Genomic DNA, 27,731 nt, shown 5'->3' with positions numbered 1-27,731 from the left:
AGTAGTTGTGAGCAACGTTAACCATAAAATAAGTACAAAAAGGGGCATAATTGGTCTCAGTTCAGATTTATGGAACTTGAACAGGTACCTCACACTACATTTCAAATTTCAAGTCTATATCATTTATAAAAAGAGTAATATATTTTACGCTTGCATTAAACAATATGCAGACAACCATAGTAGAATAGCTCACACTATCCCATGGGTAGTCTTGCTTAAAAGATCTTACACTCAATCTCTGTTGCCAAACACATGCTAAAGTAGTGCATGTATATACTGTTTCCAACATACATGTTGTATGAATTAGATTAAATACAGGCACATGAATCTTAACATTAATGTTACCAAAGATTGTAACTAAACGCACATGCTTTAAACGTCATTTTCCCACAAAACAGTTTTCTACGCCATATTCTTTTACTTAAGGCCAGTATCTGAGACAAGTTACCGATATGAATGCGGTTTTCACCTCATTAATGATTTTCTATATCATTATATAAAAATGATGAATACGTATGCGTATACAGCGAGCAAATGTTAAACAAAGAATAATCACTAGTTGGAAATAACGGTCCTACACACAAAAACATGAACATGCTTAAATAGATAAATAAATACGGTTTATTTTTTGTTAACATTTTAAATACAAAAATAATTTTGATAAATGAAATCACTTCGAAAATAAAGTAAAGCTTTAAAGTTCGACTTGAAAATATAATAAACAATAGCATTGTTTGCACTTACTAAAATATTAAATACTAAAACCTAGCTGTAACCATGGCAAACACGAAAAATACAAAGGTTAGCATTCCTTCATACAAAAGCTTTGGTGAAAACACCGTCCAAACGAACAAATGGTAACGCTGTGATGTCACAATTAAAGTATACCATAGAAGCGTAAACAGACGTTCCGTAAGCAATGTTTGGGTACAGTCCAGCATTGGTGATCTACTGACTGGTACGGTGTGTTCCTTGTAAAAACTGGAAGTAAAATACATATAAAAATAAGATGATTTTTTTCTATGAATCTTAATTACAAGAGGGTCATTTTTTTCCTGAAGTGCTCACCTTAGTTCAAGGTACACAAATTGTTGAAGACGCGAACTGGTGACAAAGTTTTTGACCTCACTTGACCAAGTTTCAAACATGCCATAGGCATTGTAAACATTCTGGCCAAGTTTTATCAGGATTAAATCATTTATGGGGCCTCTACAAAAGATCTAATTAGATCTGACATGTTGCCTTCCTTTTTGGACATTCTGAACAAGTTTATCAAAATTGAGTCATAAATGTTGCATCTAAAATTTCTAAGATTTCTCCTGGTGATCTTGTTTTTGCACCCACAAAATCCAGATTCACACTCTGCTTTGATATTGTCAAGACAAGCATTTTCATGAATTATCACAATTATTGTGACAAACTTTTACCAGAATTGAATCATACATTTGGCTTGTATAATGGGTTTTACTAGTAACTAACCTGGTGACCTAGTTTTTGGGTCAGTAACCAACATTCTTAATCAGCCTGGATCTTGTCAAGATTAACATTCTGACCAAGCTTCATTAATATCAAGTCAAAAACGTGGTCTCTAGAGAGGTTACACGTATTTTTCCAGATTTGACTGGGGTTTTCTAGTGTGTGACACACCTTGCCAAGATTCAAACCAGCTTCTTTACCCAAGAATTAGTTCATCACATAAATGTATTTCCAATTCAAAATAAAAAATGGCATGTCTGCATTGAGGTTTAATTCTGAATGATATAACTATAGGCCTAATGTATTATTATAAGGGAACTTTCGTAATCTCTTTCTTTAATTAAGAACTCCAGCTTAAAATATAAGATGTTAACTTATCAATTCAGTAATACATGCATAGTATATTCATGACACAATATCGGAAAAATTAGGAGTCATTTTGTAAGTAACAAAGATTTGGGGATATTTTTAAACAATGAGTCTAAGAAAATACAACAATTTCCATAAGAATTTTATAACCTTTTTTTAGTATATTTCTTTTTTAAGACCTTTATGTAAATTTGGATCTCACCTCTCTGTTTCAAGTACATATTGCACCAGCGTCATCAGCCAAAATATGGGCCCAGCATATGTTGCAAAGAACAGCAAAATGCCGACCCAGTGTGCCTGGTAGTCCTGGAGACCAACATACCCAGCAGACACATCCACTGTGGACAGGCTGTTGGAGTTACCCTGGAAACAGAAACATTTCAAATATATAACTTGAGACTGGCTAAAAACATGTTTAAAATAGAAATGTCATGGACACTGGATATTCAATAACAGGGGGATGCAGAAATAATACGAACTTATATTTAATTAAAGGACTCCCTCATAGTCTGGCAAAATGACAAAAAAAATAATGTATTTAAACAGGACAGTATGAACTATATTTAAACAAGCAAAGTACAAACACTCCTGACTAAGAAAAAAGTGTAAAAAATATGTTCCTATTGAATATTTTATACTATTTAAATGACAAGTACCCGTACTTTAATTCCAAAATCAAAACTGTTTAGTCGTTTTTATTAAACATGATAAATTCATACAGTGTAGGTTGACAGAATGAATGGACTATGTACACACGTACTGATGATGTACATACATACATATTTATTAATTAATGTACAAACATACTGATGATGTAAACACAAACTGATAATGTTCACAAACACTGATATACCTTTTGGACTTTCAAGAAGAAGAAATCTTATACATTAAGATACAGTTCAACATACCTGTTGAAAGAAAACAGTCTGACCCATCCACCAACACAGAAGAGCTAATCCCCGTACTGGCAGGCGCATTTCTTTGACCAACAGTTTCCCTAACAACTGCTCTTGTACAATCACCATAGCAACAAGTACCGTGTTATGTGTTCGCAAAAGCAACAACATTAGCAAGACCCAAGAAATCTTGAGAATTCTAATAGCATGAGTTATGTACAATTGTTTGCTTTTGATCAATATTTCTAAACTTTCTGACTTAGTCTGGCCGCCATTTTCAAATCTACTTCTAAACATGTTTTTCAGCCATTTTGTCAGGGCAATGAGATTCGTCATCAGGATTACTGCATAGACACCACGTGCTTCTAAGGTGCCATACAAACTGAAAAATAAACGAGGAACATTGTATTAACGGTCAGTAGGTTTTAACTTAAACTTAATATAACTAACAATATTAGGAATACTGGAAACACTTGAGGAAATTCCTTAAATTCATGCAATCTGATGTTTGGCTCTCATGTGTTTAGTTCTTTTAACAATTAAGTGCTTTACACCGTTGTAAACAATTCTTAAGTTATAACTTATTAAAACCTTTTGTTTAGGGCAGAAAACATTTGATAAACAAGAGATGTGTTTGTCAGAAACACAATGCCCCCTACTGCGCCGCTTTGATTTATTAATTGTTTTTTATCATTTGGCAAGTACAGATAATTATCTCCCTTTAAAGCTTATTACTTTCCTTGGATTTGTTTTTTTTTACCTTTGACCTTGAAGGATGACCTTGACCATGACCTTTCACCACTCAAAATGTGCAGCTCCATGAGATACACATGCATGCTAAATATCTAGTTGCTATCTGAAGGGACATAGAAGTCATGAGCATTTTTCGAAACCTAAACGCAGAAACCTAAACGCAAAGTGTGACGGAGTCAGACAGACAGAGGAACGGACGGTCCGATCACTATATGCCCTCCTTTGGTGGCATAAAAATCATTATTCTAAATTTTCCCTGCAATACATATTAAATAAAGTCCTTGTGCATAACTAAACTATATTGGATGAGTTAACAGCACGCTCTCTTCCAAAACAATTATTTTTTAATGCACATCGCTTACTTTTGATGCTGTTCACCACTTTCAAAGAACAAAGGCAGAATCTCATGGGAGTTTAAACGATACAAATAGGTAAGTCCTAGCCCTGCAGTGAAAGCCACAGTCTCTGTAGTGATCCCTAAATCTATCACCATGGTGACTAATATCACAGCATAGGAGACTATCACAATGTATGAGAGAACTAGTTTATTTTCTGGTCTGAAATAAATAAATAAATATTATAAATCATAAGTTTGTGTAATTAGTAATTAACAATACCAACATTATGTATAAAGTAGCACATTCATAAACATAATTATTTATCTTCGGGTCTTAATGGTAGTAATTGAATAGGAAATATGTTTTAAAAGCTTACCTTAACAACCAGTCCCCAAGATCTGGGGTATCCAGCCACTTGTTTCCTGTTTGGTTTACCATCCTTAGCAACCTGCCTAACAAAATCACTATTGCTATAGCAACACACGGTTTCCATGGCAACAAATGTTTCCAAGACCTTTTTCTAGGGAATAGAATATCATTTTGTTGATCTTTGCTCATATAATTTGATTCCTTGCTGTCTTGATTTTGTTCATTAAAATTAATTTCATTTGAACTTCTGTGCATATGTTCTCTTTTAGTTACACCATTTTGGTATGCATTAATTTGTTGTAAACTACTGGTTCTTTGTTCTGTTGCACTTTTTTGTTCAGTTCCATCACAATTCAGATGATCTTGTTCATGGTATCTAGTGCTTTTGTTCTCTCCCTCTTCAATGAATAGCTTTTTTAAATGACCTTGAATTTTAGTCACCAGGCTCAGCAGTAAGAAGGTTATAGTCAGGTGATACCAGGTTTGATGCTCTTCTTCAACAAAACTACTTGCTCCAAAACTGAGACTGTGTGCAAATGTTCCAATGAAAAGAAAACATTCTAGAAGTCCTTTTGGTGTCCACTAAAAAAGAGCACAAACAGAAAGTATTCTTAAGACAAGCAAAACATTAACAAGACAAATGCTGTCCTAGGAATCAAAGAATTGATGATATTTGATTACATTCATCTTTAACTAAAGGAAATCCGATCACAATTGTGTTTGCTATTCAAAAAATGGCTTGACACATCTCAGTAAAAAAGCAGTCTTAAATACATCAAGTCTGCCGACGTCTGATGAAAGCTTTCCTCCATACCCATACATGTAAATATCAGATAGCAATAACAGCCTAGCTCGCACATAAATCAATTTCAGTAACATTGTAGCTTTCTAGGCCATCAGTATCAGCTAAGATTTTTTACATTTTGTACATTTTTTCCAATTGCATCCACTTCAATGAAAATCTGATAAAAACAGTAGGCCATGGAGAGAAGAAACAGCTGAAAGCATATAGTAGATATTTCATTTCCCGTGACCGCACAAGTCGAGTAGCAATTTTTGCAACACTAAGGACCATAAGTTCACAAATTCTGTGCAACTTTGCTTATATTGCTCATGGTCTAATTATAATGCTAAAAAACGTTTTGATGAAATTTGAGTGGGATAGAACAAATCTTAAACAAAAATGTGTTGTCTTATTGACTGAAAGTTAGTTTTAGTTTACACATATTTTTTAGCTTGATTGCATTAAAAGCTTTTTGCCTATTACAAAGCTTTCAAATCCGTTTTCTTGATGGAAACAGTACTTGGTGTCTATAGGTGAGATCTAAAGAATGCTCAAACAGCAGAGATTGTACCTGTAACCTTTCAGTCGCTAGGCGGACACCATATCTATTTAGACATAGTGACCAACATTTATTTCAAAGTAAACAAGGGCTATTTGTAAAACACGCATGCCCCCCATATGGGCTGTCAGTTGTAGAGGCAGCCATTGTGTGAATACGTTAGAAACCATTTTACTGCTTCAGGTCACTGTGACCTTGACCTTTGACCTAGTGACCTGAAAATCAATTGGGGTCACCTGCCAGTCATGATCAATGTACCTATGAAGTTTCATGATCCTAGGCCTAAGCATTCTCTAGTTATCATCCAGAAACCATTTTACTGTTTCAAGTCCTTGTTACCTTGACCTTTGACCTATTGTCCTGAAAATCATTAGGGGTCATCTGCCAGTCATGATCAATGTACCTATGAAGTTTCATGATCCTAGGCCTAAGCGTTCTTGAGTTATCAACAGGAAACCATTTTACTGTTTTGAGTCACTGTGACCTTGACATTTGACCTGAAAAACAATAGGGGTCATCTGCCAGTCATGATCAATGTACCTATGAAGTTTCCTCAGCCTAAGCATTCTTGAGTTTTCATCCCGAAACCATTTTACTGTTTCGAGTCACTGTGACCTTGACCTTTGACCTAGTGACCTGAAAATCAATAGGGGTCATCTGCCAGTCACGATCAATGTACCTATGAAGTTTAATGATCCTAGGCCTAAGCATTCTTAAGTTATCACCCGGAAACCATTTTACTGTTTCGAGTCTCCGTGACCTTGACCTTTGACCGAGTGACCTGAAAATCAATAGGGGTCATCTGCGAGTCATGATCAATGTACCTATGAAGTTTCATGATCCAAGCTAGGTGTAAGCGTTCTAGAGTTATCATCCGGAAACCATTTTACTGGTTCGAGTCACAGTGACCTTGACCGTTGACCTAGTGACCTGAAAATTAATAGAGGTCATCTGCCAGTCATGATCAATGTACCTATGAAGTTTCATTATCCTAGGCGTAAGCGTTCTTGAGTTATCATCCGGAAACCATTTTTCTGTGTCGGGTCACCGTGACCTTGACCTTTGACCTAGTGACCGGAAAATCTATAGAGGTCATCTGCAAGTCATGATCAATGTACCTATGAAGTTTCATGATCCTAGGCGTAAGCGTTCTTGAGTTATCATCCGGAAACCATTCGGTGGACGGACCGACTGACAGACGGACCGACCGACATGTGCAAAACAATATACCCCCTCTTAGCTCAGCTAATTAAGTCTATATATCAAGAAATCTCTATCTTTTTCGAAGGGGGGGAATAAAAATCCATTCATCCTGAAGATTCTTTGTTGAGATAAATAGATAGCATTGAACATATCCAGCCAAATAAATAATTATATCATATTTAAAAACTAGTTATTAAAATATTTCACCTGTTTCAAGTTGGTGATAAATTTAGCCTTATGTGACCAAAGATCAGTGACTAGCAAGCCAACAGCTGACAACAGCAAACACTGGAGACTGAGTAACTTAAGGCTCCAACCACACAACAGAGTACTGTAAAATGATTGGCTGGTGCAGGCCATCATGTGACCTAGTATCAGGATGATTGACAGCGCCAGGCAACCAATGGCAGGCATTGATTTTTCCACCCACCATCCTTGCTGAGAAGTCATACTGGTAGTCAGTAAACACTGTAAGAAATAAATCAAATTAAATGCTGAATAGAGCCAAGTGGATCATAAAAAATCAACAACTGAAGATAAAAACAGAAAAAACAATCAAATTCATTGAATTGATATCCCTCGCTAATATGCTTCTGGCCACAAAAGTGTTATATATTTGACACTCCAAAAAGCATTTTTTCAAGATACAAAGGGCCATATCTCCGTTATAAACAGATGGTGTACAATGCCATTTGGCATGCATCATCCTCTTATCCATATATGTATACTCATACCAAGTTTCAATGAAATCCGCCAAAGCACTTCCAAGATATGGCTCCGGACACACACAAAAAGCATTCTTTTCGAGATACAAAGGGCCATTACTCCGTTTTTAACAGATGGTGTACAATGCCATTTGGGGTGCATGATCCTCTTATCAATATATATACTCATACTAAGTTTCAATGAAATCCGCCAAAGCACTTCCAAGATATGGTTCCAGATGGATGGAAAGACGGACAGAAGGAAGGACGGACGGACAACGCCAAAACAATTTCCCTCCGTCTATGGCGGGGGATGAAAACACAAAAAACAAACCAGAGTGAGAAGAATTATTGCCAAAGACATGCTGTAGAGGTCATATGTGGTCAAAGAACGGGCTATTCTACTTGACATTTCGTCCATTGCCAACTCATAGCTTCTGAAGACATCTTCCACTGCTTGTTTGCCAGTGCTATCCATCAGATAGGATCTGTGAAGCTCCATGGCATATGCTGCCAATTCATATGACGGTTCTGCAAGAAATATGGCCAGGAAATATGACAAAGATTTTTATTGAAGATTTTTTCGTTTAGAAGATAACACTTCAAAATTGAAGTTATTGTGACAAAACCATATAAGTCCCGTCATAGTATCAAAGATAGCAAGTATAAATTAAACAAGAGATGTGTTTGTCAGAAACACAATGCCCCCTAATGCGCCGCTTTTTTTTGTTGACCTTTGACCTTGAAGGATGACCTTGACCTTTCATCACTCAAAATGTGCGGCTCCATGAGATACACATGCATGCCAAATATCAAGTTGCTATGTTCAATATTTCAAAAGTTGTTGCAAAACTTTACTGTAAGGTTAAAGTTTTGGTAACAGAATGACAGAATGACGCAATGACAGACAGATAGAAAGACAGGCCAAAAACAATTTACCCCCGATCTATCGATCCAGGGGCATAAAAATCAAAACAGTGATGATGCTGTGGTGCAGAGCATAAGACATTCACCTTCAATATGGATAAGCTATACAATGCAGCTTGCAATTAGAATATGTAGTGCTTTAGAACTATCCCAAGACATACCGTTCAATTAACAAGCAAATTTGTTGAATTGATATCCCCCGCCATTATACTTCTGGACACGAGATATGGCTCCGGACACACACAAAAAGCATTTTTTCAAAATACAAAGGGCCATAACTCTGTTATTATTCGATGGTGTACAATGCCATTTGGCGTGAATCATCCTCTTATCCATATATATATTCATACCAAGTTTTAATGAAATCTGCCAAAGCACTTCCAAGATATGTCTCCGGACACAAAAGTGCCGGACAGACGGACGGACGGAAGGACAGACGGAAGGACAGACGGACGGTAGGAGGGACGGAAGGACAGACGGAAGGACCGACGGAAGGATGGACAGAAGGAGGGACAGACAACACCAAAACAATATCCCTCCGCCTATGGGGGGGGGGGGATAATAAAACACACTATTTTGTAACAATGAGCTTTCAACAAATACAAACTTTAAGAGAAAAAGATTTTAGCATCACTCTTAAAAAAACGGAAAAAATGCGTGTGCATAAAGTGTTGACCAAAATTAGCCTGTGCAGTCAGCGGACACAGACAACACTTTCAGCCTTAAAGGGATCTTTTCACGCTTTGGTAAATTGACAAAATTGAAAAAAGTTGTATCAGATTCGTAAGTTTTCGTTTTAGTTATGATATTTGTGAGGAAACAGTAATACTGAACATTAACCATGCTCTAATATAGCCATTATATGCATCTTTTGACGATTTTAAAACCTAAAAATTATAAAGCGTTGCAACGCGAAACGATTGAATAATTTGGAAAGTTCTGTTTTTGTCGTTAAATTTTGTGAAACTACGAAGATTGCTTATATAAGGTATAAAATACGTCAAGAATGTGTATTCGGCGGAATAGCTCAGTAGGCTAAAGCGTTTTTACTTCAGGACTCTGGCAGGACTCCAGGGGTCACTGGTTCGAAACCTGCTCCGGGCAATGTTCTTTTCCTTTTTTTAATTTTTTTCTTGATTTTTTACTGGAGCTTTTATGATCCAATGTTTACATTTATCAATATAAAGCATTTAATGAATAAGTTAAAAAAATGCCAAAATCTGTGAAAAGGCCCCTTTAAGTGGAGTCTTGCTAAGAAAATACTTCCTTTAAAGGAAATCCACAATAACTGCTAAAAGTCTCAGATAAGTCTGTGCAGACTGCTAAGATAATCTGGGATGACACTTTTGTGCACATGCATTAAACATGCCAGGCTCATTTCAACTTGCATGTACCATGAGCAATGTCTGCAACACTGGACAGCAGGAGTCCATGAATCTGTTGGCAGTTCAGATACAAAGTGTCTAGCTTCTGGCTGACTGACAGCCCATCTACAGCCCCTAGTATGACCTGTCCAAGGTTATTTGTGGGCAGTGGAAGGCTCATCAGCACTGACAGAGTTGGGGCCAGATCTATCTGCAGTAGCGAGTGGTGAGGACTCCAGGTATCAACTGAAGGAAAGATCCATGTAAATAAATACATGCTTCTTAAAAGATAATTTAACAGCAATAAAAGTCTTGTGAATTTTATAGCATATATTTGTTGGTTTTTGAAGATTTCAATTCATGAGTGATCAGAGAAATAATGTATTGTTTTTTGTAAATGAGGGAGGATGAAAACTATCTATTTCACCAGAAAACACATATTGCCCTTTGTTTTTTATCTGCTGTAACTTTTCAGGGCTATATCTCAGATACCATGCAAACCTTCAACATGAAACTTCATAAATGTATTGATATTAATGAGGAGAAATCCTATGCTTTAGAACCATAACCCTTCTATACAATGTACTGAAATGAACAAATTCTCGTTCATTTTATTATTCCACCATGATTTTACAGGAATTATATCATCAGGATCTCAAATAATAAAAAAATGAGTCTGGAATCATTGATGACCAGTCTATTTTAATGTATTTATTCTGGAACCAACAAAAAAAACTGTTACGCATGTCAATTATTTCCCTCTTAACGACAGGAAAAACAAGCACATTTGTTGACTGTCGAAAATTGCTATCCCCTGCAAAATAAATTGTGTTTATAGATGGGTGCAAATCCCTTGATATACTGAATAATCATAAAAAATTATTAAGTGTAGGGTAATTGTTTTTAGGCATTGCAATTCTCCTAATTGATATCTATACACCCATGAAGTTTAATGTTGAAATCGTATCTGCGAGATAGCATTGAAAAGTTACATCATACCAAAACAACAATAACTAATAAGGGCAATTACTATTAGTTAAGAAAGTGTAGGTTTATGGTTCTTGTGCATGGCACTCCTTCCCATTGATTTCAACAAACCCATGAAGTTTTATGTTGAAATATTGTATAGTATCTGGGATATAGCCCTGAAAAGTTCCATCATACAAAAACAATAAAGGGCAATTACTCTTATTTAAGAAAGTGAAGGTTTATGGTTATTAAGCATAGCATTTCTCCTCATTCATATCAATACATTCATGAAGTTTAATGTTGAAGGTTTGCATGGTACCTGAGATATAGCCCTGAAAAGTTACAGCAGATAAAAAACAAAGGGCAATAACTCTAATTAAAGAAAGTATAGGGTTATTGTTCTTGTGCATGGCACTGTTCCTCATTAATATCTATATACCTATGAAATTTCATGTAAATATCTTATATAGTTTCTGGGATATATACCTAAAAGTTTTGCGACAGACGGATGGACTGATTGACAGACTGACAGACAACGCCAATGCTATATTCCTCCGCCTTTGACGAGGAATAAAAAGCATAACTTGCATCCATAATCTTAAAATTATTAAGTGTTGGGTTTTCAATACAATATGGTTCATACCCATTTTGCTCTAACTAACTAGTAATGTGTAGTTATCCCATTTTGCTCCAACTAACTAGTAATGTGTAGTTATTTTAAGCGTAAACAATGTAATAAACAGAAATATGAATTAAGGAAACTTTTCAAACAGTCAGCTGCCTCAAAAAAAAACAATCTAATATGGAGGACAACACCTCCTGCTGATAATCAAGCAAAGTGGTACCATGTTTCTTATACTGTGGACTGAGGAACACCGCTGGGACCAAGACCTCTCTGTCTGATGCTCCACCATGACTTCCCTGGTCAGACATCCCGTGGTCACCACACACCAGCATCAGGAAGCGTTCTCCCTTGGGGAACAAATAGTGAATTGTTACTTGTGTAAACTGGCATATTGGAGGCAAGTTGTCAAGTTTGAACTAAGTGATAATGAAGTTGTCTTCAGCTTAAAAATATGATGTTCAAACACAAATTCTTTTCAAGTAAAAAAACAACAACAGGAGTGCAAAAGGTCCTTATGCGCTCACTTGAGAATCCCAAGGAAATTACTGTTCTGAGCAGGACGTGTTCATTAGGTTTCATATTAAAACGGCTCCAACCCCTGGCAGCCATGTTTTAAACAAGCCACAAGCATTGTTTACTCAATCCAAATATCATAATAACACCATAGTTTGAATATTCTTACCATGTATTATGTTGAATTAGTTACAAATGTGATTTTTTGAGTGGTCAAATGGTTTTATGATATCCAGATAAGAAAACTGTCCCGCCACATGGTAGCTGTGTTTTTTTTAAAGAAAAGAATCATGTCTTACTCTGCATAAAAATCATTCGAACCAATTTTATGACCAAATTTTTAATATTGGGAAAAATTTGGCCGAAACAGCGTTCAAAAGCTTTTTAGTTAATTCATTCCAGTGACGTAGTTTATGAAACTTACAAGACAAAGTTACAAACTTGGACGAGATATAATTTTGCTAAAATATTCTGACCAAGTTTCATGAGGACTTAGCATTTAATGTGCAATCTAAAGTGTTCACAATCGTTTTCATTATTTTGATATAGTGACCTCACATAAACAAGTTTTAAACTCAGTTGAAATATAAAAGAAACAAATGTTTTGCTTAAGTTTTAAGATAATTGGGCAATTTAAGTAGCCCATGTAGTGTTCAAATTTTGTTTCTTTATTTGACCTAGAAACCTAGTGTTTGATTCCACATGATCCAGTTTCAAACTCATTGGGAAAATTTATCTGAACATGTTGCATGAGGAATGGGCAATAAATAAGGTCTCTTAAATGGTCATAAGCTTGTCCTTTAATTAAACCTACAAACTTAGTTTGATAACCCACGTGACCTACTTTCAAACTATTCAGGAATATCAGGGGACAAATATTAAGACAAAGTTTCATTACTGATTGGGAAAGAATGTGGTCTGTAGAGTGTAAACTAGCACTTTGTTTAACTTGACCTAAAGAACTTATTTTTGACCTCTAAAGATCCAGTTTCATAATGAACGAGATATTATTGGGAGACAAATTTTGAGACAAAACTTTGATTGACAGTCTTGTTCTGTATGAATTGAGCTATCCAGTCAAACTCAGAGGTAAGTAATTAAAATTATATAAAACACATCTGAATTTAACATCATCTTCTTTAGTTTAATAATCACTTAAAACTTGTTTGCTTGTTATGCACATTTTCGGATACATAGGATACATAGGTTTACTATTGTTTGAGAATGCTCAAGCAAATTATTTTGTCATCTAGGCTAAAGGTGAAATATTAGAACTTAATCCATTATCAAAAGTCTTTTTATATTAGGTGGAAATAATTATTTATTGATCAGGGGTTTTTTTTTGGCCCAATTTTATAGCTTTATATTTATATTTTATATTTTATACTTATATTTTTTATAGCTTTATATTTTTAATTTGGCTATGTTCCCAATCCCTAAAAGTATACTTTTTTCCCAAAATGTGGTGAAAAATGCCCAATTTCCAAAAAAAAAAAAAAAATTTTTATTTTTTTTGAATGAAGTGTCTAATGCATATTTTATCTCAATTTTTATTCAATTACATATAACAAAGTATTATATGATTTTGTTCTTTTAACTTGAATTATTATAAAGAGTTATATCAAATTTAGTATTTCCCTAATCAGTGGACTTTTCGTTTGGAATAAAAAGGCTAATGAATTTATTTTACCAATTTCATGAAAATGCCGATAAAATTCCCAATTCCAAAGCCATGGGCTTTCTTCCCAAAAAGTGGAGAAAAAAACCTGTTGATACATAAGGTGATGTGCAGATTGGGTATTTTTCATATAAGTCCATAATAGTTATTTATCTATAACCCTGAATTACATTAGGGTCAGCAACAAATCCACATAACTTAAAATACTAAGTTCTAATAACAATATCTACATATATGTCCATGTCTTAAAACCAGTATATTTTAATTATCTAAATATTTATTTTAGATTAATATACTGGCAAAAAAATCAAAATGATAGCTTAAAACAATTTGATATGAGAAGCATTACATTTGGGATGACATGACTTGTTTGAAGTGTTTTTGCATTACAAAGCAATATAAGTATTTAAATTTTTTTATGAACACACTTTTAAAGAATTCTGACACATCAATATCCATACCCTTCATAACTTTGATATGTGATAAGCAAAATTATCAATTAAATCGAGTTTTGTATACTTATCTATCAGTTCATTCAATTTGGAGATTAGATACTGACAAATTGTCCCATATACCAATCTAATAATCATGTGAGTGAATGTCAGGTGACACTGGTTCAAAAATTAGAATTTCATCTTATCCACATGCACAAGAGTGAAAGTAACTATTAAAACTAAAATGGCTTCCAATTTTGAGAGTTCCATTCATACAGGATCAGATTTGTTCTTTGACTTTCTTTGTTTCACTTGTCAGGGAAATGACAAAACCACAGAGGCTGAATTTTACTGTGAGGATTGCTCCAAGGTTTACTGTGGAAAATGTTTGGAGTACCATAACTTTCTTTACCAGAAGCATGCCACTTTAGACAAGAAAAAAATCAGCAAGTGGCCTGTTACCAATTCAACATTTGATGTTTTGGAGCAATGTCAGGTGCACAAGGACAGGAAATTGGAAATATTCTGTGAGGACCACAGTGAGCTGATGTGCACTGTCTGTGATATGTACAATCATAGGTAAGCACTTTACTAAGTTACAGTTACTTAATTTATCATTTCTTGTACTGAGTTTACCAAGTTTAAAAATAGGGATAACAATTAAAAGTACACTCTTTTTTAATTATTGAACAAAAGAAAGATTTAAGTTGCTAATGTCTTATAAACACTAAAAGCGTTCAAAGGGGGCTTTCTTTGCAGGAAATGCAGCCATGTTGTACTGATAGCTGATAAAGTGAAAGACCTGCACCAGAAAGGTGAGTTCAAGCAGTTGTCAGCGACTCTTGATACTTTACATGGACAGTTGAATCTGAAGAAAGACAACTTTGAGGAAAGTCTGAAGTCTCTTGAACAATCCCACAATACAATTATGGAAGAAATCAATGCTTTACGAAAAGCAATCAATGATTCTTTGGATCAAATGGAGAGGAAAACTATCAAGGAATTAGACACACTACTAGCTAAATTGAGGACATCTATTCAAACTGATAATGGAAACTGCAATGTTTCTATCAAAAAGATTACATCTGTTAAAGAAGATTGGCTGAATATAAAAGGCAAGAGTGAAGCAATCCAAATAATTACGTATAGAAAATGCCTGGACCTGTCTGTCAAGACCAAAGCAGTTTTACAAGAAATGACAGTAAAGAATGATATAACACTGAGCTTTACACCTGATCCAAGCATCCAACAACTCCTGTCAACTATTTTAGGATTGGGACAAATACTCGTCAAAGAAAACACAGTATATAGACAGAAAAAAACAAAAAACCTAAAGCATGTCGCGTATTATCCAGCAAAAAAGATCCTGAAAATCAAACAAGTGATACCTTCAAGCCAAGCCTGTTTTCCAGTCCAAAATCAGTAACACCCAACGAAGCTGACATTGAAAGCAAAACAAGTGCTATTCAGAAGCCAGACGGCGGGGGATATATACTCATACCAAGTTTAAATTAAATCCGCCAAAGCACTTCCAAGATATGGCTCCGGACACAAAAGTGCCTATAGTAAAAAGCATTTTTTCAAGATACAAAGGGCCATAAGTCTGGTTTTAACAGATGGTGTACAATGCCATTTGGCGTGAATCATCCTCTTATGCATTATATACTCATACGAAGTTTCAATGAAATACGCCAAAGCACTTCCAAGATATGGCTCCAGGCACAAAAGTGACGGACGGACAGCCGGACGGACAGCCTGACAACACCAAAACAATATCCCTCCGCCTCTGGCGGGGGATATGTACTCATACCAAGTTTCAATGAAATCCGCCATAGCACTTCTAAGATATGGCTCCTGACACAAAAGTGCCTATGGTAAAAAGCATTTTTTCAAGATACAAAGGGCCATAACTCTGTTTTTAAGAGATGGTTTACAATGCCATTTGGCCTGCATCATCCTCTTATGCATATATATACTCATACCAAGTTTCAATGAAATCCGCCAAAGCACTTCGAAGATATGGCTCTGGACACAAAAGTGCCTATAGTAAAAAGCATTTTTTCAAGATACAAAGGGCCATAACTCTGTTTTAAACTAATGGTGTACAATGCCATTTGGGGTGCATTATCCTCTTATGCATATATATACTTATACCAAGTTTCAATGAAATTCGCCTAAGCACTTCCAAGATATGGCTCCGGACACAAAAGTGCCTATAGTAAAAAGCATTTTTTTAAGATACAAAGGGCCATAACTCTGTTTTTAACAGATGGTATACAATGCCATTTGGCCTGCATCATCCTCTTATGCATATATATACTCATACCAAGTTTCAATGAAATCCGCCAAAGCACTTCCAAGATATGGCTCCGGACACAAAAGTGCCTATAGTAAAAAGCATTTTTTCAAGATACAAAGGGCCATAACTCTATTTTTAACAGATGGTGTACAATGCCATTTGGCGTGCATCATCCTCTTATGCATATATATATTCATACAATGTTTCAATGAAATCCGCCAAAGCACTTCCAAGATATGGCTCCGGACACAAAAGTGCCGGACGGATGGACGGACGGATGGACAGCCGGACGGACGGACAACGCCAAAACAATATCCCTCCGCCTCTTGCGCGGGATAAATAGTTGACAGCCTGATCGTTTTGTAATATCAGGCAGTAACCTGTTATCCTCTATATATCTCGCTCATTCAACAAGGCGTCTCTGCATGTGGATTTATAAATAGCAACTCAGGTTTTCCAGGACTTCCCTGTTTAGCTTATTGTTAGAAATGCTTAATCAAATGTGTTAAAATGTGAATCAAGGGATTGAACACATTTACCTTCATGTGACCTGGTTGCCCCCATTTGGTCTGACATCATATTCTCTTAAATGAATTTCAAATATAAGACTTCAGATGTATTCAATCCACACAATTTATTATTAGTTTCACTGTTAATGATGATCATTTGTCCAAATATTTTAATATATTAATTAAATACCACTGTAACACATTTTATTGCCAAATGACCAAACTTCTCTTTTATTTTATGACATGCTTTCATGTTTCCATATACAACATCTCATTTTCACTGCTTTCAATACAACAGTTGCCTCCTGTGCAGTGAGTCCAGATGGAGACAGGATATAGGAGGTTTTGGGGATTCAGATAATGACGTCACGTTTGCGCATGCTCAAATTTTGGCCGTCAAAACTGCGGCCATTCTGCTATTGTTTGCATGTGATGAACCGCATCATGATAAGGTTACAATCATATTCGCGACCCTTTTGAAGAACAAAAAATACTCAGAACTTGAAATTCTTCCAGATTAAATTGAATCCAATGAACAAACACAAAAAGGACAAAAACAAACAACAAATTAATTGAATTTATGAAATCAACATATAGAAACTGATTTGAACCTATTTGTCTGTAAAAACTTTCCTTCTTACAGATTAACTAAATCCTTTTGATAAATGTTAATGCTTTTATTTAATTGTTCACACCGGTTTTGACACTCTTTGTTTCAGCATTTTTAACCCAGTGTTTAATTGCCCCATTGTTAATCACAAACCGATTATCTCGATATGATCGGATACTGTCCAGACAATTACTAACAGTGTGTAATAAACCCAGGGACCTATACTTGTTTGACTCTGTATGGGGTCTCTGCATAAACCACATGTGTCTGGTCATTAAACACAATTTATGATACCTCCATGTCATCTCTTAGCATATTAAGTCAAAAACTTAACAGTTGCTTTAATAAAATATTTGAAAATATTTATAAAAAAAAACAACATTAGTCCGAAATGGATTATCAGCTAGGAACTATTAAGTATATATATTAGCCAGTTTAAACATAACAATAAAGTGTTTAATAACTATAGATTTAAAATATTTTACAAAATTACTGCTACACAATTAACGTACTAGTATTTAACGGGTACCTGCAAATGTAAACTCTGCTATAACGTGTTAAGATCGTGCGTTACTGCAGCAGTGTTCGAAACATCATCATGAAAACAAGCAATCGCGTTTGGTCATTATATACGGATATAAAATACTTGCGTAAAATAAATTAAATGTGTAGATTTATGGTATCATAAAATGCTAGATTTGTATCGCTCATTATCACTAGAAAAGAGTTTTCAATATACATGTACATGCAAAGACAGTTCAATTTTCAAAATATGCAGGTGTTTTTTCAATTCGAATGCTTAAATTATTAATATTTTCATTCAATGTAAACGAAACGAAAATTCATTCAATGTAAAAGCAAATTAAAACTACATTTCAAGATTGAAATGTATTGAGCTATTTAAGGGCTTTGTTTTATGACTGATTCAATTCACCCCTTACACTAAATTTCAATCTCTGATGAAAAATAACACTATCGCATCCACACCACTTAAAATAATATTAAAATTCTTATATGTTTAATAATTTTTGAAATATCATTTATTAAAGTCTTACTTAAAAAAGAATAGTTTTGTTTTGTGAAATTGAAAGTATTAAGTCTTCCGACGACCTTAACTCTGATACAATATAATAGGCCGCGATCGAGAAGTTGACGGCCAATCTATTTTTAGTAACGGAAAACCCTTCTTGTGACGTCACACAAAAACCTCCTATATGTAATCAAAGGAAGGAGGGAACAGCTGGTCACACTGTCCAGAGATGGCACAGTGATCTCTACACTGACTGACCATGATTTTTATTGGAGATACGATGATTGGAGATATGAACTCACACCTGGCATCATTGTGACAGACACAGGACAAGTCCTGGTATGTGGAAGCTATTCCAATAAAATCCTCCAGGTGGATAGGGATGGGAAAAAGAGACTGGCACAGGTGTTCACTGAGGAAAATGGTATGAGAGCACCACTATCTGTCTACTACAGTTCACGTACAGGAATTCTGATTGTTGCAATGGTGGACAATAATGAAATTGTGGTGTTTAACACCAACTGAATTTGTATAGTTGATTCATACAGATTGAAATGTAAATTACATACATTTAAAACAGTTTGACAGGCATATCGACTGTTTGAAATAGTTCATATACAATGGATGACAATATAAAAGAATATAAAAATAAAAATATAAATCCCATGAAAAAGCAGTCTTTCCATATCAATTTTTATAGAGAGTTAAAATATAGTAAAATTATTAGTAATTCTTAGTTTAAGAGAAACAAGTAGCATTTTAATATCTATATAATCTACTATTATTTTGTTTGAAAGAATGAGTTAAATTTTAATATGTGCTATTTTTTATTTTATTGTTCATGATTGTGTTTGTTAAAAACTGTTATGAAAATCGACTTTAAACATGAGTTAAAGGGTTGTATATTGTTTCAAATTTTCTGAATATTAAAAATCTTTTTTTCACTGTGAAACATCACAACAACCAAAAAACAAGAAAAAAATGTCCATCATACAAATATTGACAAAAGGTAATAGCTAAAAAATTTCAAGAGTCAAAATTAAAGTTCTTGTGCAAGGTACGTCTCTTTAATAAGATGTACATAAATAATAAGTTTTAAGTTTTTATTTTTTTATTTTATGTATAAAAAGTAAATGCATAGAAATAACTCTACAAATAGAGTAACACAAGTAATGGTTCTTTTGCATTGAACATCCACTCAATTAGATCTACTTACCTCTAAGTTGATACCTCTTTTACTTTTCACGATATCCTGACGACAAAATAGAAATTTAAGTAAGGGCCATAACTCCAAAGTTTTGGATATTTAATACAGTGAGCCTCACTTTGACGATAAGAAACATTTTACTGTAAATTTGGTGATGATCCAATGAAAACTGCTTGAATTAGATAGCAGAAACCTAAAATTGTGTAATGACTGATAGAATGACAGATATTCAGAAACTATATGCCTCTCTGTGAGCATAAAACAACATTCCCTGCTTAATGAAAAAAACAATATTAGGATTTTAGATCCAAGAACAAGCAAACAAACTAATCCAAATTCTTATGCATTTCAGGATGGCTTTAGTCCATAAATAGGAATACAAAGTTATTTTGACTACTTGGAGGTTGCAGCCCTTTTGACATACCCTTCATATTCATCAGTTTTGTTATATTTTGTTGTTTACATTAAATTTCTTTATTAACGCTATAGAATCTTATAAAGACTCAGACTAACTCACCAAATGTGACAGAGTTATCAATATTTCACATTTGCTTATAATGACCAAACCAATGTTCCATCAAATTTGTAGCAGTTTCATATATTATCATTGACATTGAAATAGTCTTTATGCTATTCACTTCATACTCATATGTCAGGTGATACTACTGAACAATTTTAACTTGTTTTACAAAACACAGTAATTGGCTCAGTCACTCAAGAGTGACATTCAATGTCCATGGTGTATAAAAGCTTCCAAGGCTGTCAAACATTAAGTAACATGGGCATTTTGTCACATCTTTAATTGTTTCACCAACATTTTAACAGATGTTATAAATTAATTATATGTGCAGTTATGAAATAAATTCACAAGAAAATGCAGTGTCTTTCATTACAGTGTCCAATTTTGACCTTGACCTTTGACCTTGTATAAAATAGAATTACAACAATTTAAAACACCCTTTATATGTGTGTTTCGAAATAACTGTTAATTCAATACAGTCTTCACCAATATGACTTTCAAAACTAGTAATGTGATATGAAAATCTTCTATTTTTAACATGTCCTTTAGCATGAATCTGTTAAGACACAATAAACTGAATCCACTGAACTGAAAGGACAATTATTTATTTTTTATGAAAAGTTATTTCTTGATTTTGCATTTATAAACAAAACAATATTACATTATGTAATAAATTAAATTGTGCATTCAAGAGCCATAGTTACAGATCACTTGCTGATTTTTTCCACTTACAGCCTATATTCTCTTATAAATGTAAGTTCAGCAAATGACATAGACGTGTGCCTTGTGCAAATAATCAATATTTGCGTGAGGTTTTGAAAGCTTGATATGTGTAAGAATATTTTCAATGTATTTAAGATATTCATTCAAATGGTAAATAAGCAAATTTTACACTTATAGCTTATTTTAGTTACTGTTATTGTAATGAGATATCATTTGACACTAACTATGGTATTGCATATTGTTAGTAGATTATTTAAGCCAATATGATTACATCTGCATTATTTGTAAAAGAATTGTCAAAAGACTTAAACAAGAGTTGTGTTTGTGCAACACAATACCCCCAACTGCGCTGCTTTGATGCCAAATATCAAGCTGCTACCTTCAATATTGCAAAAGTTATGACCAAGGTAAAAGTTTTATGACAGACACACAGACACACACATACAATGACAGACAGACAGGCCAAAAGCAATATACCCTCGATCATTCTATCAGGGGGCATAAAAACAATTACAACTGCAATTAAACAGAGTCTTCCTGAAAAACAACCTCATTTCCTGTAAACAAGTTCACAATACAGATTATGCCAAACATCATTTGGGTTTAACTAGAATGTTGATAGGTTAACCAAGAATGTTGATAGGTTAACCAAGAATGTTGATAGGTTAACCAAGAATGTTGATAGGTTAACCAAGAATGTTGATAGGTTAACCAATAATGTTGATAGGTTAACCAAGAAGGTTGATAGGTTAACCAATAATGTTGATAGGTTAACCAAGATGGTTGATAGGTTAACCAAGAATGTTAATAGGTTAACCAAGAATGTTGATAGGTTAACCAAGAATGTTGATAGGTTAACCAAGAATGTTGATAGGTTAACCAAGAATGTTGATAGGTTAACCAAGAATGTTGATAGGTTAACCAAGAATATTGATAGGTTAACCAAGAATGTTGATAGGTTAACCAAGAATGTTGATAGGTTAACCGAGAATGCTAACCTTCTGAATTAGTCCTAAAGTAGCTCAAAATGAGGTCAAGTGATGCAGGTGTGATGAAATGGTTCAAAGACCCATGTTAGTATAAAATTTGAAGAAAGCTTTTTTGATGTAAGAGGAAACACATCTTTTTTGGCTAAACCAATAGTTTGGAACATCTAAAATCCAAAAGCTGGGGTTGGAAATTCCCCAAATAAGTACTCGGTCTTTATGACTTTTGATTACAAATTGTATACAACCTTATAAATTCTGTACTCTTGCCCATATCAAAATTTCATATGTTGTTGTTTGTTTGTGCATATTTTCAAAGTGTTTGCTTATTAATTTCAAATCATTATAAGTATCTGTAAATTTTCCTAATTATCATTCATTACAAGATCCAAAACCTGAACATAATCTTGTCATGGCATGTACCTTTATAAAAAAAATGCAGACAATGTTTTGACCAAAAAACACAACAAATTAGCATTATTCTTTAACTTAACAATCAACAAAAAGTTCACCTAGGCAAACTTCAGTAAACAACAATTGTTCTTAAGCAGTTGCATCACTTTGCTTTTTCTTAAAAAATTTGGAAAATGATTTAAGAAAATACAAGGGCAACTGTCTATTTCTGCATTTTCCAAGTCACATCGTTTGGTTTTACTAAAGCCTTATAAGTGAAACTGCCCAGCCTCATGGTAGGAATGTTTTCAAAAGACTGGAATCATATCTCATTAAATGGAGAAATTATTAGAACAAATATTCAGACAAAAGTTTATGAATATAAGCCATTATAGTGTTTAAAAGCTTTTCCATTAATTCAACATATACATGTAGACCTAGTTGTTGACCCTCTAACAGTATTGGATGAGATATAATGAGGATAAATGTTCTGTTTACAAGAATTTTTTTTTTTTTAACCTAGCAACCTAGTTTTTATTTCACATCGCCAAGTTTTGAAATCGGCTGAGATATCATTGGGAAAATGTTCAGAGCAAGTTTCATGAAGATTGGGCTACATGTGGCTTCTAGATTGCTCACAAGGCAAATATTGACGATGCAAAACGCATGTTGTGTCCAATTGTGCTAAAAATTTGACTTCTTAAGTATTCTCAAGATTTTCAAGTTGACAAACTCATCTAGTTTTTTTCTAGTATAAAACTCAGCCAAGGTACAATGTATCACAAAGACAGACTTAAATGTATAGTCCAAGATTCCAGACGATTTGCCAATAATGTGGCTTCAAGAGTGTTTACAAGGCAATTATGACATTAGACATGACATTGCACACAAATGACCATCCGATTATCTTCCTATGATAAACTAAACATATTGTTTTATCTTATTGAGTTATTAACTTATAACAGGACTTTGAGAGGATGAAGAAAAAAAAAGAAATGCAGATAGATTAATTATGGTTTTATCTGGTGTAAAAATTTGTGTCAATAAAACTTTGAATAAATTACTTTATTAAACAATGTTCAATAAAGTTATTTATTCAAAGTTTTATTTACACAAATTAAAGGCCTATATTGAATTTTAAAATAGATATTACATCTTTTTAAAAATTCAATAAAGGCCTATAATTTTGACCGTAATACTTTGGATAATTGAAAAGATTTCAATAAAATATTTCCAACACAGACATATGTTTATTTACATTATCTTAACTTGGAAAAATAATGAAGGACATCTCTTAGTCTACTGGAAAAAAACAATGATTAACCAGTGAGTTTGTCTCCCCCTGCAAAGACAGTTTCAAACTAGGCCAAGCAAATGTCCTCACCAAGTTTCATAAAGATTGTGCAATAAATGTGGCATCTAGAGTGTTAGCAAGTTTTATCTTTAATTTTATCTATTTACCTAGTTTCTGATGCCATGTGACCCAGTTTCAAAATCAGCTGAATCCCAAAATCATTGGGACAAGTTTTATGTAGATTTGGCAATAAATCAGGCCTCTACAGTGTTCCAAAGTTCTTTCTTTAATTTGATCTAGCGACTTTGTTTTTGACCTTACATGATCCAGTTTTCAAATCCACCAAAACATCATTATCACAAATGTTCTGACCAAGTTTCATGAAGATGGGACAATAAATGTGGCCTCCAGGGTGTCTTCAAGGCAGATGTTGACGACTGACAAAAGATAACGGATGGCAAACTACTGACAAAAGGCAATCATAAAAGCTCATCACTAGCAGGTTGGGCTCAAGGAAGCAAACAAAATAAGTATACCTGTTTGTTCATATAATCATCAATTAAATTGGAAATTAGTGAAGCGTTATAACTCTTGTCATGGATAATTTGTTCAAGATATGTCTTAGTATCAGAGCCTTTAAAATACAATAGTAATTTCAAAAGTCTTAATGGTCCAGTTGTAGTGAGTTGGTTTTTGTATCAAAAGTTCCAGGGTTTTAATCCCAGTTAGGGAAAAATGTATCTGTTTTATCTTGCTTTGATTAGACTATTCCAAATATGTTTTATTGTTTTTTCGTGCTTTGTTAGTTAAAACAGTTCATGACATTTTTCAAAAAACAAAAATCAGTTATTGAGTCCCTTCAATTAAAACATGCACACAGTACTCATTTAAGTGTTTCATGGCCTATTTGTTCAATGGCATTACTGGTATTTATAATTTACACTTAACATACGAAAGTGGAAAAAATGTACCAAAGTGGAAAAAACTGTGACTCCTGATTAAAGCTAACAACAAACCACCTTTTCTTCCAGACTGGTATATATCTTCTCCACTACTCTGTCCATCTCGAGTAGTTTGGGTGGCACTATGGAGCTGTGGGGGCCCACGGTGTGGCCGATGTGATCCAACCCCAGGTAGTGAAGCACCATGATGTCCCAGTCATCCAGTGACAGCTCCATGTCTAGGTGTCGAGTTACGTTGTTGTCCACCTAACAAAATTTTTTAATTAAATTTAATGAAGCTATGTGGAGAACTTTTGGACTAAATGAACATGAAACAAAGCAAATATGCAAATTACAGGTAATTTAAGGATAATAATTTATATTTTGGGGCTGATTTGGCCAAGATATTTTGGTCATGACAGCTCATTGTCCAGATAAAGAGTCACAATGCTGTCTACTTGCCATCAAAACATGATCATGAAATCAAGTGAAGAGCGGTTGAACACTTATGGATTTAAAATGTTTTATGGCTTAAAGAGAGCAATTTATATACACAAATGTACTTAAAGGGCCATAACTCTATATTTTGATCAAGATTTCTGTTAATGGTTGTGCAGGAGTGAATGTCTAACTGTTAATTAACAGAAAAAAATATTTATAACTTTAAACACTAAAACTATATATTTAAAGAGAACAAGTATTATATTGTGAAATTGAGATTTTGAGTGCCATAAATATTAGTTCATCTGTACATGTAGTTGACTAAGTGGTATCCTGAGATAGGTGCTATGACTAGAGTTTCAGTTATCTGCAACCAGTCTAGGATTACAAAAAAATATACATCAAACTGCTCACAATCAATATAAACATCATAAATATTGGCTCATCTCCAATCCCTGAGTTTAAAGGAAACTCTGCAATAGAACTCATATGATCATATCTCTGAAGAGACTTTGACTTTGATAGCTAATATTTTCTATCTGTACATCAAGCTTAAGTTATTTTTGCGACACTATACCCTGGTTCTAGACAAGAAACACACTTAACAATCGTCCACTAGACCTTGTTAAATTTTACCTCATAATATATTGGTTCAAACTGGTAGATAACTTATTTCTTTACCGAGGCCTTGTTTATAGCTGTAGTAGAATATAGGCTAAATCCTCCAAAAAAGATTCCAATAAGGTCATGAAGTTTTCGCCTAAACTAAAACTCATCTTTAGAAATGACAGTATCCTATCAATTCATACACCTGTTTACCTCCGTGTAATCTGTGACAAAGAAAGAGGTTGTTCCCTCAGATCGTATAAAATGCTCTGGAAAGAGCTTGATCCATGTATCATCCCCATAGAAAACAATCTTTCTGCCATGGTTGAGTCCTTGCGTAATTATGTTGTCTTCTGACAAGCTGCTAGAGTCGAAGTTCAATACAACGTCTACGAAGCCAGGAATACTTCCGGAGGTCAGGGCCTTAAAAGATTGATTTTTATAAAACATAAATGCTTTAATTAGATTAATGAAATACATATCTATGTACATTGAAGTTTAATGTGTAAGGTGTATTTTTAAGCTTATTAAGTTAAATATTAAGTGATGCATGTGAACTTTGTATTATCCTATGTTAAAATTTCTTAAAGATGCTCTTACTTAAATTGTGTTTGAATTGTTTATCATTGGAAATTGTATAAGTCAAAACTTTCCACAAAATGAATGCTGAATCTCTACACAATTAGCTCTAACGATTTGATACTAAATTACATCTTTTTTTAAACATTTTGGGAATATGACCTATACCCATTAAAATCGGAATTTTAGCATCAATTTACGTTAAATTAAGAAACTGAGGTATTGTTTAATTTATCGTGTAAGTACCTGTTATCGAACAGCACCTACTATCGGACGTTTTGTTTTGATTCTGTATGCACATGCGCAAAAGTGCGCATTACGTCACATTAATAAACAAATGGTCGCACATAAAGTGCATGACCTACTGGCCTACTTAGCTTGAAACAAATGCGCCGAATACAGGTAAAAGAAATGCATTTATTGTTATTTACACGGTTTAATGTGTTTTTTGCTATTACTTTTTGAATGCATTTATCAAAACGTGCATTTACACACCAAAAGCATATTTCCGTTTGCAATTTTGATTGCAGCAGGCGCAGATTTTTTCGCCAAGTCCGGGTCACGTGATAGTCATGTGACTTTGTATATGCTAGAGTAGTATTTATGAAGTGTCGGGTAATAGGTCAAGTTTACATTGATGCCATTTTGTTTTGTCTGCTAGAGGTGACAATAACCAGGGAATCATTGTTATGAATTATTGAAGGATATTTGCTGGAAAACTTTACAGATAAGTTATTAAATGATTAAACTGTTAGTCATTTGTTAAAACAAAATGTTTTTGTCCTTTTAAGTGTTTCAATTTTAACATAATTTAAGGTAATTTCTTAGGTGTTCGATAACTGGTTCGTCCACCATATAACATTTGATAAAACTTACAAAGAAAATATTAATCATAAACATATTGACATGTTAAATGGATATTGCAACTTAACAACTCTTTATTTCTACAGTAAACAGCTCTGTTTCTAAGCATCTGAAAGTCAAAACATCATTTGGGACTTTGGACTGGATTTGAACCAAGATACCTTTTGAGTGAGGGCTGTGCATTCCGCAAAAAAAACAACATTGTAAGTACTCAATCGAACATGTTCAACAGAGTGACACTAATCCAAGAAGAATCCAGAATTCCATTTCAAGGCAGGTTTTTCTGTTTATTTAAATGTAACATCATTATGTTTGGTAATATTAACGTAAATTAATAGAAACCTTTATTCTTGGTAGAGTCACGGTGGGAGGATGTGATTTCACAATATATCTACGACTTTGTCCACCTCTGCCTTTCTCAGAAATAAAGGGCATATAATCATTATCGAAGACGAAATCCGCTCTTAAAGCATCAATAAGGACCATTACAACTTTGTCATATACAGCGTTGGGTATTGAAATTTGTTTTCCATGAAAAGTTCCATTTGTTCGCTGACTGTTAGTAGACACGCTTAATTTCACAGGAAAGAAACCGGTCAGAAATATAAAATAAGCAATTAACAATAAACAGACAATACAGTGTATTTTATATCGGTTAAAGAGGTCTTTCATATTTAAAATTAAAACCAAAACGCAACGGCACTAAATATTTCGAATGGTTTGGCAGTATTTGTTTACAAAATATTGGCCCGCTTACATCAAATACAA

General features: G+C 34.0%; 2 protein-coding genes across 4 annotated transcripts; one reads left to right on the top strand and one right to left on the bottom strand.

The window, feature by feature from the left end:
- Window positions 1-409: 409 nt before the first annotated feature.
- On the bottom strand, window positions 410-27,731 carry LOC127855253 (GPI ethanolamine phosphate transferase 2-like). 2 transcript variants are annotated; one of them, XM_052390690.1, is made up of 12 exons: window positions 27,306-27,731; window positions 25,734-25,943; window positions 24,552-24,740; window positions 11,557-11,683; window positions 9,773-9,988; window positions 7,786-7,982; window positions 6,955-7,215; window positions 4,209-4,783; window positions 3,857-4,051; window positions 2,754-3,123; window positions 2,048-2,208; window positions 410-981 (listed from the first exon to the last, which is right to left on the bottom strand). In XM_052390690.1, exons 1-12 carry the CDS (start codon window positions 27,633-27,635, stop codon window positions 759-761), a joined length of 3,054 nt encoding a protein of 1,017 aa, XP_052246650.1. In that variant the 5' UTR covers window positions 27,636-27,731; the 3' UTR covers window positions 410-758. The 2 variants fall into 2 exon arrangements, with proteins under 2 accessions (XP_052246650.1, XP_052246651.1); XM_052390691.1 differs by lacking the exon at window positions 27,306-27,731 and adding an exon at window positions 27,125-27,211.
- On the top strand, window positions 14,103-20,491 carry LOC127855271 (E3 ubiquitin-protein ligase arc-1-like). Of its 2 annotated transcripts, XM_052390720.1 has the most exons (4): window positions 14,131-14,540; window positions 14,721-14,776; window positions 17,068-17,107; window positions 18,595-20,491. In XM_052390720.1, exons 1-4 carry the CDS (start codon window positions 14,206-14,208, stop codon window positions 18,932-18,934), a joined length of 771 nt encoding a protein of 256 aa, XP_052246680.1. In that variant the 5' UTR covers window positions 14,131-14,205; the 3' UTR covers window positions 18,935-20,491. The 2 variants fall into 2 exon arrangements, 1 of the variants encoding a protein (XP_052246680.1); XR_008037435.1 differs by lacking the exon at window positions 18,595-20,491 and having other exon boundaries at window positions 14,103-14,540; window positions 14,721-15,526; window positions 17,068-17,086.

The sequence above is a fragment of the Dreissena polymorpha genome, chromosome 13 (genome assembly GCF_020536995.1).
Source record: "Dreissena polymorpha isolate Duluth1 chromosome 13, UMN_Dpol_1.0, whole genome shotgun sequence".
Classification (NCBI taxonomy): domain Eukaryota; kingdom Metazoa; phylum Mollusca; class Bivalvia; order Myida; family Dreissenidae; genus Dreissena; species Dreissena polymorpha.
The sequence above is the reverse complement of the archived record's forward strand: the minus strand, read 5'-3'. Positions and strand labels throughout refer to the sequence as shown.